Below are 14,898 nucleotides of genomic sequence, written 5' to 3'. Positions count from 1 at the left end.
TAGGCCAAAGTTCTTAGTGCATATTTCAATTTAAGTAATCTCATGCACAATTTCCATATTTGAAAGATTAAACTTCCAGTTGAAGGAAGTTTTATTCTTGAATTATTTTTTTTAACAAAACAAGCTGGGTGACTTCTTAAAAGTTAATAAGGAAATGTCCAACCAGAAAGAACTATTAAACAAAACATATTTGATTTTCCTGCAGGGATGCTCTGTATTTCTCAGAAGCAAACACGGAGCAGGGACCAGCAGCATGACCAGCAGTCTGCCAATTAAGATCAAATAAGTTTATCTAGAGCTATCAGCTAAACTTTTCCACCTGTTCCATTACTCGGAACAGAACTGAATTTTTATAAAATTACTAGTACCTGAACTCTCCTTCAGAAGCTGACCTACCTGATTCTTAGCTGAGACACCAATAGCTCTGTTTTTTGAACCAAATGATACAACCGATCTGAAATGAGAGACAGACTTGTTAGTTCAAGTTTCATATTGGCAAAAAATGCTATGGAAAGCTGCTGCACATGTCTATTACCTGTGTGCATATAATGAGACCGTGCAAGCTAAGCTATCATTCTTGTTACACATACTGATATACTACATTAAAAATGAATCATCTATAAAGCCTTGCTATAAACCACTTGCTTTTCACAGTGATTTCTTACATGTATGCACCTACATTCCCTCTTAACTCATGGTCACAGGATTATGCTTTATACCCCAGCTGCATTTTTTATTGCCTGATCTCAGCCAAAGGGTCAGTTGTTTTGAACACTGAAAATAATCTCTCTAGCCACCCAATTTAGCCAAGTTTTTTTTTTTTTTTTGGGGGGGGGCAGGAAGAGATATGCTTATCTTTTTATATTTTACTTAAAATAGGACAGGGGTTTTATGGCTAATATAGTTGAACAGAGAACTTCAGAGGTCACAGCTAGATGCTGAAAAAAATGCTTTGATTTAGATTTGCCTTTTATTATGAAGCTGACTTGGAGCATTGAGAGATGGGGGAAAGGGCCCCTGAGGCACCTGCCAGGCTGTGCCTGGCAGCAGGAGCACCCCTCCAGGTGGCAGAGAGTCCCAGACCTGACCAGGCCAGGTCCAGAAGATCTGGTCATCCAGGGACACGGGGTGGGGCAGCACACTCCCACCACTGTGACAATGACCAGGGTTGCAGAAGGGTTGAGCAGCCCCTTGGGCGCATGGGTTGTGATCCTGGCTGTGTGTGTGCCCCTTCTCCCCTGCTGCAGCCACCCAGAGCCCCTGGCCCAGCTTCCCTGCAGCCCTATCCACTCTCACTGCCACCTACTGTTATTTCTACATTTTCTTTCAGCTGAGCCTCACCCCATTACCTGGCAGCAGATGCATGTCCCAGCGAGGGGGGCAGGCAAAGCACAGTAAATCCTGGAGTGCTCTTTACTTCTAAAAAGTGATCTTCACCATAAAAAGGTTGGAGATCACTGTTTTAAGCTGTTTAACTGTCTGCAGCACTAAGGGGAAAAATCCTGGTCCTATCCAGTCCACTCTCCCTTTCAGCATCCCCTCTCTGCCACTATGTGACACAGGCCTATTTTTACATATAGGGTTAATGGGGGCTTGACACCCACAAATCAACAGTTAGCCCCCTCGGGGGGGGGGGGGGGGGGGGGGGGACGACAGCTATTGGTTATTTGTCAGTTGATTTGGGTGGACAACTTGAATCCAAAACAGGGGTGGGAGTGAGGTCTTAAGTTTAAAACAAGTGCACCAACATGGGACCCCATGCATTGTACACTGGACAGCACCCACTAGCCCCTAAATGAGTCCAGGGAGCCAGTGGACACTGCCCAGTGACACTCTCTCTGCCCAGAGACATGAACAGGCAAGGGACAGGAAAACAGTCCCAGTGTGACACAGGATACTGGGCAAGATGGACCCCAAGTCTGACCCAGTAAGTGGCAATATTATGTTTTTGTGTATGTAAAATACTGCATAACTTCAGTTCAAACCTCTCCCTTTATCTTTTTAAATAGGAAATTAAAGCCCAAGCTTACATAAAAGCTTGCCTCATCAAGTTAAGATCTGATTCAAATATGACCACTCCCAACCTGAACAAAGGAGTCCATCTACTAACTGCCTCTATGTGAAAGGCAGACATCTGCCTCCGATTTGTGCAGGAGCATTAGCAAGGCAATGAAATGAAAAGCTTCCATGTCCTCCCACATGACTAGACAACCCCCCCCACATGGGTGGCATGTCCACCCAGCAACACAGCCCTGCCCCAACGCCACCCCCTGCCCCTCGGTGCGCCTGTGGGATCCTTTCTGCCCTCCTTTAAGAGAGCAGATCAGCACTTAGTGCACCCCCCCCAAACTAGAGCATCCCATCCAGGTTTGCTTGGTGGGAGCTGAAAGCACACCTCCCAAGAGGGAGCTGCCCGGGGACCTGGCTCCACCGCTTAGAGCACGCCTGCCTCCTTCCCTCCCTGCCGGCCCACAAGCCTAGAAGGGGGCTGAGAAACCGGCTCCCCGGGCGCCGAGCGAGCAGCAGCTCCGCCCCGGGCCGCTTTACCCGCGGTCGCAGGAGCCGAGCGCTCACGCACCGATGCCCGGGGCCGGACCCTCCCCCGGCAGAGCTCCCGGAGGGGCCCGAGCAGCCCCCGCTGTAAGGGGACGTGCTGGAGCCTCCCGGCAGTTGCGGCCCCCGCGCGGCAGCCCCCAGCCCCATGCGCCCCGGCCCGGCCGCCGCGCTGGCTCGCTCACGGGGTGCATCTGTCGCTGAACTCGTTGGCGACCGTCTCGATGCCGCCGGCGCGGGCCACCGCGATGTAGCAGCTCTGCGCGCCCACGTCGAAGCCCACCACGGCCATGGCAGGGTGGGGGGCGAGCCAGCGCTGCCCGCGCGCGGCGGTTGCGATGCGGTGCGGTGCTGCGCAGCAGGCACTGCCCGTACGGCCGGTGGGGGGAGCTGACGCCGCCGCCGCCGCCGCTTTAAATACAATGGGGCGAAGTTTCCAGAAACTGCGGCAGCCGCGGCGCCGGCTCCACGTGCAGCTTCCGCTTCCGCCTTCCTCAGCCTTCTCGAACAATTCCAGCCAATGGCAGCTGGGACAGGGCGTGATGCGAGCTCGTTCCCACGGCGACGGGGACGCCGCGGGCTCCCCGCGCTCCGGGCTGTCAGGGGAGTGGGCGGAGCCAGCACCTCATCACGGAAGCCCCGCCCCGTGCTTCCGGCTTGTCCCGCCTTGACCCTGTGCCCGGGCGAGCCCGTCCCCGCACTCCTCCCCCCCATTGCTCCGCCGGGGTCCCCGGGCTGCGGGCTGGGCGGGCGCAGGAGCTGCAGCCCTTGTCACGGAGGAAGCGGGATGCCCCCATCCTCCCTCCCCATTCGTGCCTCGCCCCTCAGGCCGTTGCGGTGGTGCCAGGTGTAGGGGGAATGACCGTATTTGTACCATTCACTTCACCCCTTGTGCGAATCTACAGTAGTAAAAGTCGTTCGCATGTATGATGATGATTGCTATTCCCACTCTGTCTGAAGAGGGGCGTTTGTGCCCTAAAGCTTGCAAAGTGCGATTTTCCCAGCTAATTAGTTGGTTTAATAAAAGATAACCCACTCCCCCAACAAACCGGGTCTGCTAATTTTTGAGTCTGCCGATGCCAAACCCGAGTCATTCCAGGAATCTTAATGGAGGTTTGGGCTTGCTGCGCTGTCAACACTTCCTTACAGGACTGTTTGACTTGAAATCAAGAAATTCAACTTCAACCCAGTTCTCATGCCCTCACTGGCAACCTAGTGAGCAATATAAAGTAAATAAGGCCCATTTGCATATTTTCCGGTGTACAGTAATTTTCTTTTTCAGCAGATATGATAATTTTGATTTTCCAATACAATGGTTTCATATTTAGGACCTGGCAATGCTGGGCTGTTGCGACTTCAGGATCCCCCGCGTTTCCTTTGCTTAGGCAGCCTGGCCTGCGAGGTACCCTGCCCAGTGCCTGTAGCCAGGCTTCCTCTGCCTGCCATGATTCGTTGCCTCCCACCTGCCTATGGGCTCCACGTGCCCCCACAATCATAGTATCATGGAAAACTAAGGCTGCAAGGGATCTCCAGAGACCACTTAGTCCAAACCTAGGCGGACTGGACTCAATGATCCTTCAGGGTCCTTTCCAGCCCAAATGTCTATGAAAATCCTGCTTGCCTGTGCAAAGCATCCTGTACAACTCAGTTGTACAACCGATTAGCAAAACTCCCTAGTCAGGCCTGACCCAGATGCAAGGCAGAACATCCTGATCAGCCACAGGTGAAGGAGGGTGGCCACTGCAGCCAGTCCCGCTGCTGCAGGTTGTTGGGAAAATAAAAATAGTTCAAGAGATCCAAGTAGCGTGGGTCCAAGGCCTGGTAATCAAGCAATTACTGACAGGATTTTCTGAACATCTTGATGAAGGCTACCTGGAAAATGGGTTCTATTTTTGGGCCAAACAGTGAATATCCTTCTCTGTGGGAACAGTCATATGGCAGAATGTTGAACGTATTCAAGTTAAGATGCACTGGAACAGATATTTGTACTTTTGGTGTGTCACACTGCTCCTGCCCCTCCTCTGCCCTTCCATTTACCACAGCTCTTCTTTTCTCCCTTTCAGGCGGGAGTTTATTTTCTACACGACCCATTTGCATACGAGATTAACTTTTCTTTGGGAAAACAGTTGGAAAGTGTAAAAGGTCACCCTCCCCAGCTCCATCTCTCTGGTTATCTATGCTTTACATGGGGCGCCCTTATAGCCTACTTTGGAATTCTTCGGTCCTGCCCTAATCTTGCCTGCCACATCTTTACAGAACATTTTGTTTATGCAAGTGGAAGACTACCTATTATATTGGGTATGTTGGGGTCTCTCCTGTTATGGCCAGACCTCTGTTTTCTCTGGCTAGGCCTCCCCATCCAAACCCACTAAACAAGGTTTGACTTAGAGGCTCTAGCCTTTTTTTTCTTTTTAGCGCTTGGAGGCTTGTGACCTGCTTTCCTGCTCCTTTTTAGAGCCTGGCACTCCTTGGCCCAGAGGAATGGGACCTAGACTTATGCCTAGAGGGCTGTAGGTTCAAAACCAGGGTGCAACCCCAAACCTACTCCCATCAGTCCAACCAGGAAAAAAACCCCAAAACAACTGTACTCCAGTGCACCAGGCCTCCCTGGCTTTTTTAAGATCATCCTTTGAGTATCAGGGTTTGTGTCCCCCAAAAGCCATGCCCTCACTGCTGCTGGGGTCTGTGCCCCCAAGACTGTGCCCTCACTGGCACTGGGGTTCCTACTCTGTAGCAGGTCCCCAAAATGAGGCCTCCTCCATCCCCTAATAGCCTCACCCAAGCCACTGGACAAAACAGCAAACAAAACACAAGCCCCTGAGCTATAACATGAATTCTAGCCACCTGGGCTATACCATTATTCCAAGCACACCCAGGGTGCTCTATCCTTCCCCAATCTTGTGGCCATACTTACAGTCTGGCCTCTCCCCTCTGCTTGTTCTAGAAAAGCTCTTTCCCCCTTGACTACTGGCAGGGAACTGCCCATCTGGCCTCAGCCCTGGGGTTTATATGGGACTAGAGCCCTGCCTCCTTCAGCCAGCTGACCAGGTGCAGGTGTGGCCAATACCCTCATTAACTGGTTGTCCTAGAAACCTGCACCTGAGTGTTTATCTCTGCTCTACAAGTAGTGGGCACCTTAGTGCCCTGTTGTAGAGAGTTTTGGGGGGGGGGGGGGGGGGGGGGGGTTTGTTGTATATAGTGTTTGTGCCCTGTTATTGGGAAGAGGTATGGCTGCTTTAAGGGTAGGGTTTTTGTAGCACAGATACAAGCAACTAGCAAGGCTTTTGTTAAGGAACAGCCTTGTGGTCAAGTCAGCTCACAGGGGAGGCACATAACCAGGAAGGAGTAGGGCTTTAGTAGTATGTAAGCCGGAGCCAGTGCAGAGGGCTAGACCTGGGAGGCTGTAGAGCTAAAGCAGGCTTTATTGGGAGATGACTGTTGGAGACAATTGCTTGGTAGGGATCCTTGGGAATATGAAGAGGGAGTACAACCAGAGGGATATAAGTCATGGCTTGGAAGAAGCAGATGGGACTGATATTTGTATTGCTGCCAGAAGGCTTAAGTTTGTTTGGTTTTTTTTTGCCCTGGGGGGCTAGCAAGAGGGTGGCTTGGAAATCCTGGTAGTTATGAATGATGTGTGCCCCAGGAGGCTGGGGGGGGGGGGTGGTACAGCAACAGCAGGAGTGTGGTAGTGGGGAGCTCTTGCAGGTGGCCATGGTGGTGGTGGTGAGGGGAGGTAGTGAGCGCTGACTGGCAGTTGGCAACTGCCCACAGATGCTGCTGGCTGTATTGGGGGTGTGTGAGTGCCAACCACCTGCAGGTGCTGCTCTCAGGGGGTGCACTGCCAATCTTGGGGAGGGGGGGCCTACCCCCTACGCATTGCTAATGCTGGTAGTGCTTGAGGCAGACACAGCTAGAGAAAAGCAAGAAAGTAGGAGCAAGGAAAGGCTCAGTAGGAGAAAGAAAGAGCCAGTGAAAATTTCAGGAGAGAGGAAGAGCCTAGAGAAGACTCAATACCTGTGGAAGAGTGAGAGAAAAGAGATTTGGGGTCCAATGAAGGAAAAGGAGATGGTGAGATCTAAGGCTTGAGTCCCATAGCCCAGTAGGGTAGAGACCCCTAAAGGTGGAAGGGGCTGAGTGCCTACTGATGGATGATGTGTAACATCTGTGAGGCCTGGGCATGACTGTGGGGGGGGGTGGAGGTCACGACTTAAGCCAAGCAAGGGTTGTAGAATTGACTACAGTAGAATAAAGCACCTTACCCTCATCAGTCCCTGAGGGCAGCCTCCATTTCTCTAAAAAAATAAATACATCAAGGTGTGGAAGGATAGGTTACCCAAAAGAGAGCAAAAGTAATAAGGGCTGAGGGGGGTTCGGGAGCATCATGGACACCCGTGGAGTGGGACCCAGTTACACATGCTAATAGTAGAAAATGCTTTTTGGCAGAGGAAGATGACACTGGACTGTTACTCTTCCCCCTTGCTTGTTTTTTGCCAAGCGTCTAATAGGCTCAGGTTCAATGGCTGCTTCATGTCCAGTTGTGCTGTCCATTGCATATGAAAGTTGGAAGGATAGAACACCTTTCAGCTATGGTGTGAGGTACCTAAATCAAACTCTTGCTTGAGGAGGCTGTCCTGAGCACCTCTAACCCCTTTTTGCTCTATCAGGTGTTTTGCTACATTCTTCCTCCCAGATGGACTGAACTGCTTCTGGGATCAGACTGAATCACAATGATTACCTTGTGAGGGACAGTTTCAAGGGATTTGAGCTGCATAGGCCAGTGATCAACTCAATACTAATAAGGTGACCCTAGGAAAGAGCAATGCTCACAGGCCATCACTCAGGTTTCCCTGCTCGCTACTGAACTGGCCAAGAGACCCTTATCTTGGAGGAATGGGCAGGAACCTGATGTTTGAACCTGAATACTGATGTTTGAACCTGAACGGTATAAAACTCCCCCACACAAAAGCAGAGGTGTGGGATCGGGAACTTGCTTCAAACCCTGAGCACTGATGCTGTGGGCCGAGACCTCATTCACCCAATAGTGAGTATGTGTATTCTCTGCTGCATCTCACTGTTCTTCTTAATATTGACTGATTGATAATATCCCAAAAACTAGCGCATAGTTTGGAGGAACTTGCTTTGGCTTTGCTGGTACTTCAGATAAAATAAAAGTCCCCAGAGACATCCTGGGTGTAACAGCTATTAATTCTTCCAGCTTCTTGCCTAGTGGGAGGGGCAACCTTTATGGCAGGTGTACTACAAGTTAGCTTTGGCCTCTCCTAAAGTGCCACTCTGATCCCCTTCCCTTGTCTGATCTGCTCCTCTGCATTCTGCTTCCAGCCCTGTGCTCCTTAACTGATTTGCTCTCTGTTTCCTGCTCCACATCACGCCACATTATACACTCCACTTGTGGCAGCCCAGTCACAGGTTGGCTAGCCCTGTTTTAGCTTATCTCCATCATTGTCACAGTTGTGCTATTAGTAGTCGTGAAAATTCACTAAACTTTGTCAATATGAAGGCTTCAAGTAAAATGGTAAGAAGCCCTAAATGTGCAACTAGCAGAGGTTCCCAAAGTGGCTCTTGGTAGTAAGGTAACAAGCCTTAATGAAGTGCAAACACCTGAGCACTTGCTGTTCTCGCATGAATTAGGGGGCATGCTCAGTTCCATTTAAGCACTGACTTCAATATTGAAATCAATGGGATTTTATAAGTGATGGCTGCTACAGGCATAATTATAAATGTTATTAACAGGTATCTGTGCGGGCCGGGAGCGATCCGGGCCCTTTTGTGCACGCGGGCCATGGCCAGCAGCCCGGGCACACGGGGTCGGAGAAGACCGGGGGCGAGCTAGAATTAGTCGCAGATGCGTAGTGGTTGATTTAAAGATTGTTTACTTACACCAAAGGTGGTCGTGGTGTAGGCTGGACAGTTTCCAGGCACAGCTCTGCTTAAATCCTCATTAGAGGACTACGACAAGTTCGTTCTTTCCCGTGGAGTTGTTGAAGCTTCGTGGGTTCGGTTGTTTCTTGTGCAGGAAGGGATACGTCTAGGAATCTATCGGCGACGGGGAGAGGCCAGAGGCTGGTCAGGCCTCTATTGCCTTTTAAGAAATGCGTTGGGTCCGTGAGGATCCGCAGCGCTTGGAGATCTTCACACAGCATAAAGTCTTCTCCTCCTGGTGTTCATGGAGTCCTCCAACTTGGGTGGAAACCACACAAGCTTCTTATACGGCTAGCAAGCCAATCGCTAGCCACCATGTGTGCATAATTTAATGTGAACCAGTAATGTGGCTCGAATTTGAATATAAATGGCAGGAACTCTTTGCACCGAGCATTTCTTAGATGCAAAAAGAAATGCACCATGCAAAGAAAGCTACAAATTGGCGGGAAATTCTCCGTTGCACCGGGGTTCTCTTCTGCAGCAGAAAACTCCACCGTGCAAAGAAGCTGCAATTTAGCGGGAAAATAAGTTAGCAGTGCCGAAGCGCACACAAACAAAAAATCACAACTTTGGGTTGTAACATCCCCCCCCTTGCTGAAGACATAGCTAAATTATGGTATACACTTATCATTCTAGTGATCTAGAGCTTTGTCGTAAGTTGTCAAATGAACAGATAAGCAAACAAACAAATAAACAAACATAAAATTCGCTGTCCTGGGATTGAGTTACATAATAATCAAGAAACAATAATCAACACAAACGCATAATCTGATTCATAACAAAACTGCACGATCAGGGCTTCAGTAGGTGTCATGGTGAAGTCGTACGTCAGGCCCTCACTTCTTTCGGTGATGTCATCCCTCTTAGGGCTCCTCTTCGCCACGCGGTCTGAATCTCGGATCTGTAAACACAAACTCTCAAAAAAAAAAAAATAGGTTAACACATCTTCAACAGATTTACAAAATTTTCATGACTTATATTCTCAATTGGACGAAATCATTGAGGATCTATCATCTGGCTCCTCTAAATAACGGAAACCTAACTCATAGGCCAATTGCCATTGGCCTGCGTCCCCTAAAATCCGAAGCTGCTGCTTGTTGAGTCCAGAACGCTGTAGGAGAAATCCAAACATGTATTGCTCCTCTAGGGTTCTCGGTGGCAGTGGTGGAAGATCGGATTCACGACGTCTGGTGCCTTGAAGTCCGGTCGGGTGTCGACAGTCCCGATCAAGAGATAATCTTGGCTCCATCAGGATGCGCAGTCATGACAACTGACAAAGAAGATTGCTTATAGTTAGTTATGTTTAAACTCCATGGCCATGAGTTCCAGCCATGAGACTATAGCCTCGTCAGGCTCCATTTCAGATTCTTTGTATAGCTGTTATAATTCCGTCCAAGCACGAATGCGACTGGTGATGACATCTCGCTCATCAGTTGCTTGGTTGACCGTGGCTGTAGGACAAGCTGCTCTTTCGGGAGTCTATGTTGTTATAGGCTGAACTGCTGCCGTGGGAGTCGCTGTTGCTGCTTCAGGCAGAAGGGGCGGATGCACTCCTCCGCTTGACTCTCTCCTTCGTCAGCAGGAAGGCGTGATCGGTAGGGGTGTCGCTGCATCGTTGGGCGGGGTTGCCGGAGACGACACTGCGTTGATGGGCGGAGTCGCTGACCGAATTCCTGCGGGTTCCTTCGAAGCTCCACCCTTCTTTTCCGGTTCTTCCACGTGGTCTCCCTCTTGCTCGGCGCCATCTTGGGCTGGCGTTTCAGGCTCCCTTCTCTCAGCCGCTTCTTTGACCGCTTGAATAGCCATCTGCAGCTGGGTTTTTAAACTTAAATTCTTGTGCATTAAATTAGTAATCGTACGAAAAATTGCACTTAACTCTCCCCCCTTGTTGTACTGCGGGGCCACCCTCTCATCTGCAGCGCCTTCCTCCGCCTCCAGATCTTCGCGGAGCTCGGATGGAAGCTCGCAACCCCTTAATCTAGCCGCCATGAGGGGAGGAAACCGGCTGATTGGCACCGGTTCTTCACTGTCCCGAGCATATCGTAGGCATCGGGCACACTCCCGGGTGAAGGTCAGGTTTGCTTCGCCCGCCGGGTTAACTCTGGCGAGGGACACAGTATCGAGGGGCCTGAACAGGACCCGCTCGTCTCTCATTATACACCCGAACGCCGTGGGGAGCAAATACACTTCCCTCTCTCTCAGGGCTCCGTCTTCAGAGACTCCCTCTTCTCCCTTCAGCGACAGGCGTCCGCTGACAAATCTCTCACCCGTTCCGCCCACCTGGTGGTAAGCGATATGCGCCTCCAGTTCTTCAAAACTTTTCACTTGGTGTTGGTGATCGCGCCAAGGGCAGTTCTTAACCAATTCTAGCTCTAACGTGTCCTCTCCTGATCCCATCCTCGTCGCCATGTGCGGGCTGGGAGCGATCCGGGCCCTTTTGTGCACGCGGGCCGTGGCCAGCGGGCCGTGGCCAGCAGCCCGGGCACGCAGGGTTGGAGAAGACCGGGGGCGAGCTAGAATTAGTCACGGATGCGTAGTGGTTGATTTAAAGATTGTTTACTTACACCAAAGGTGGTCGTGGTGTAGGCTGGACAGTTTCCAGGCACAGCTCTGCTTAAATCCTCATTAGAGGACTACGACAAGTTCGTTCTTTCCCACGGAGTTGTTGAAGCTCCGTGGGTTCGGTTGTTCTTTCCCATGGAGTTGTTGAAGCTCCGTGGGTTCGGTTGTTTCTCGTGCAGGAAGGGATACATCTAGGAATCTATCGGCGACGGGGAGAGGCCAGAGGCTGGTCAGGCCTCTATTGCCTTTTAAGAAATGCGTTGGGTCCGTGAGGATCCGCAGCGCTTAGAGATCTTCACACAGCGTGATGTCTCCTCCTCCTGGTGTTCGTGGAGTCTTCCAACTTGGGCGGAAACCACACAAGCTTCTTATATGGCTAGCAAGCCAATCGTTAGCCACCACGTGTGCATAATTTAATGTGAACCAGTAATGTGGCTCGAATTTGAATACAAATGGCAGGAACTCTTTGTACCGAGCATTTCTTAGATGCAAAAAGAAATGCACCATGCAAAGAAAGCTACAAATTGGCGGGAAATTCTCCATTGCACCGGGGTTCTCTTCTGCAGCAGAAAACTCCACCGTGCAAAGAAGCTGCAATTTAGCGGGAAAATAAGTTAGCAGTGCCGAAGCGCACACAAACAAAAAATCACAACTTTGGGTTGTGACAGTATCTTAAGTAGCTTATACTGTGCACGTTCCACAGTATCAATCATGTATGTAGACACAATTTACTCTAGCTGAACTTCAGGTTCTTGCCTCTCCTAATAGATGCATTAATTTTGGAATACAGTTTTCAGTTTCCTTTTCCAGAAGGAGTAGCAAGTACAGTGAATTAACTAACTAGGATAGATCCACTGAGACCCATCTGGACCCAATCAGAGCTGTATGTTAACTTCCCAGGTATGCATGAAAATGTTGATAGTTTGTCAGACTTAAAGGAATGTTTTTAATTCTGGGGATGGTATCTTGGAACCAAGATGTTCCCAAATTTGAAGCAATTTCCCAATCCTGTGACCTCACGAAGGACACCGAATTTCAAGACAAACTGTGTAAAAGGTGTAGATCATGGAACACAAAACAATCAACTTTGAAACAAAAATAGTTTTTCAGCTTTAGGTATAGCAGAGCCTGCCATATGGATGCTGTGCGGGCCGGGGGCAAGCTGGGCCCGTCTTTGCGCACGCGGGCTGTGGCCAGCAGCCCGGGCACGCAGGGTTGGAGAAAACCGCGGGGCGGTTTGGTACGCACGAGCTAGAATTAGTTACGGAGGCGTAATGGTTGATTGAAAAAGTTGTTTACTTACACCCGAAGATGGTAATGGTGTAGGCTGGACAGGTTTCCAGGCACAGCTCCCGCTTAGATCCTTGCTAGAGGAACACGACAAATTCGATTGCTCCCACAGAGTTGTTTAGGCTCCGTGGGTCTGGTTTGGGGTTCGAAGGGTTCCCCAGAGTTACTTAGGCTCCGCGGGTTCAAAGTTTACAGAACAAATCCAATTGCTCCAATGGAGTTGTTTAGGCTTCGCGGGTCTGAAGTTTACAGGAAAGGGATACGTCTGGGATTGCGATTGGCGACGGGGAGAGGCTAGAAGCGAAAGCTCCGTAAGTTCGGTTCTATTGCCTCTATTGCCTGCTTAGGAGAGGCGCGTTGGGTCTACGAGGGTCCGCAGCGCTTGGAGATCTTCACAGTGTCTCTCTCTCTCTCTCTCTCTCTCTCTCTCTCTCTCTCTCTCTCTCTCTCCTGGTGTTCATGGAGTCCTCCAACTTGGGCGGAAACCACACAAGCTTTTTGTACGGCTAGCAAGCCAATAGCTAGCCGCCACGTGTGCCTACATTTGGAATTGGCCAATAATGTGGCGCGAATCCGAATACAAATGGCGGGAACTCCTTTGCAGCGTGTATCACTAGTATGCAAAAGAAATGCACCCTGCAAAGAAGCTGTAATCTGGCGGGAAATCCCCCATTGCACCAGAGTTCTCTCTCGCAGCAGAGAACTCTACTGTGCAAAGAAAGCGACAATTGGCGGGAAAATAATTTAGCGGTGCCGAAGCGCGCACACAAACAGAAATCACAACTTTGAGTTGTGACAGATGCATTCCAGAATAGTTGTCCCGCTAAATTCCCAAGTGTAGACAAATACTTATGTGAGATGTGATCTTACGTGGGGGGACAGAATACAAGAAAGATGACCAAACATGACATGGGTATTTGGTACTAGTATATTTAGAAATAATTTAAGATGTTCTGTCACCCTGGCTTCATTCTTCCTTTTACTTTTCCCTGCTAATTTTCATAGATTTCATAGACATTAGGGCTGGAAAGGACCTCACAAGATCATCAGGTCTAGCCCCTGCCCTAGTGGCAGGAAGTCAGCTGGGGTCAAATGATTCCAGCAAGATAGGCATCCAAGTGTTTCTTAAAACAGAGTAGGTGCTTGCACCACTTCTAAGGGGGAGTCTATTCCAGGTCCTGGGATCTCAGACGGTAAAAGAAGATTTTCCTTACGTCCGGCCTAAAATAGCCTTCCAGGAGTTTGTGACTATTGGACTTTGTCTTCCCTTGTGGGGGTGCCCTAGTGAACAGACGTTCTCCCAGTTCCTGATGCGTACCCCTTATGTACTTACAGGCTGCCACCAGGTCACCCCTGAGCCTTTGCTTCTCCAGGCTGAAGAGTCCCATGGCTCTCAGCCTCTCCTCATAAGGCCTGCTCTCTTCATAATTTCATAATTGGTAGGGTTGGAAGGGACCTGAGCAGATTATTAAGTCCAACCCCCTGCCATGGGCAGGAAAGGATGCTGGGGTCAAACGATCCTGGCAAGGTGTCTATCTAGTCTCCTTTTGAAGACCCCCAGGGTAGGAGTGAGCACCACTTCCCTTGGAAGTTGGTTCCAGATCCTAGCCGCCCTGACTGTGAAGTAGTGCTCCTGATACCTAGCCTGAATCTACTTTCCGTCAACTTATGGCAGTTATTCCTTGTTACTCCCAGTAGTGCTTGAGGGAACAGGGACTCTCCCGTTGCCTGCTGGTCTCCCTTGGCCGGTTCATAGATGGCCACCAGATCCCCTCTCAGCCTTCTCTTGTGGAGGCTGAACAGGTTCCGGTCCTGTGCCTCTCCTCATAGAGCCTGCCCTGTTGCCCCCTGATCATTGCTAAAGTCCAGAAAGACTATGTCCACTGCGACACCTGCATCCAAGGATTTTGTGACCTGGTAATAGAAGGCCACCAGGTTGGTTTGACAGGACCTGCCTCAAATGAACCCATGTTGGTTGCCCCTAAGCATACACTCCCCTGCTGGTCCCTTGCAGATGTGCACCTGGATAATTTTCTGATAGAGCTTCCCCAGGACTGAGGTAAAACTAACAGGCCTATAATTTCCTGTGTCCTCCTTCCTCCCTTTTTTGAAAGTGGCGACCACATTGACCCTTTTCTAGTCCTTTGGCACCTCGCAGAGTACCACGAATGCTAGTAAAGCTGTGCCAGGGATCCCGCAATGACCTCTGCTAATTCCCTCTGCACTCTGGGGTGGAGATTGTCAGGGCCTGCTGATTTGAACACATTCAGTCCCACCAGAAGTTCCCTGACTAGGTCCTCTCTGACCCTGGGCCTGGCTGCGCCTCCCCTGGGACCATTGGGGATCCCGGTGGCAGGGATGACCTGGTCCCTGCTCAGATAAATGGAGGCAAAGGCATTGTTAAAGAGGTTAGCTTTGTCATCTGGTGAGACCACCAGATTTCCTAGCGTGTGCTGCAGAGGCCCCACATTACCTGGAACCTTCTTTTTACCCGCTATGTATTTAAAAAAGGATTTCTTGTTATCCTTGATCCAGGTTGCTAGTTCCAGT

At 50.2% G+C, this 14,898-nt stretch overlaps 1 protein-coding gene across 1 annotated transcript in view; it reads right to left on the bottom strand.

Moving 5' to 3' along the window:
* Nucleotides 1-3,026, bottom strand: part of HSPH1 (heat shock protein family H (Hsp110) member 1) — a 42,462-nt gene extending 39,436 nt beyond the window's left edge. Inside the window, exons 1-2 of the mRNA XM_006263641.4 lie at nucleotides 2,739-3,026; nucleotides 397-454 (exon numbers count right to left, since the gene is read on the bottom strand). Coding sequence (XP_006263703.1) covers nucleotides 397-454; nucleotides 2,739-2,845 — 165 coding nt within the window. The 5' untranslated portion in view covers nucleotides 2,846-3,026. The remainder of the gene's footprint in view (nucleotides 1-396; nucleotides 455-2,738) is intronic.
* Nucleotides 3,027-14,898: the final 11,872 nt, after the last annotated feature.

Source organism: Alligator mississippiensis, chromosome 1 (genome assembly GCF_030867095.1).
Source record: "Alligator mississippiensis isolate rAllMis1 chromosome 1, rAllMis1, whole genome shotgun sequence".
NCBI classification, from domain to species: domain Eukaryota; kingdom Metazoa; phylum Chordata; order Crocodylia; family Alligatoridae; genus Alligator; species Alligator mississippiensis.
The sequence above is the reverse complement of the archived record's forward strand: the minus strand, read 5'-3'. Positions and strand labels throughout refer to the sequence as shown.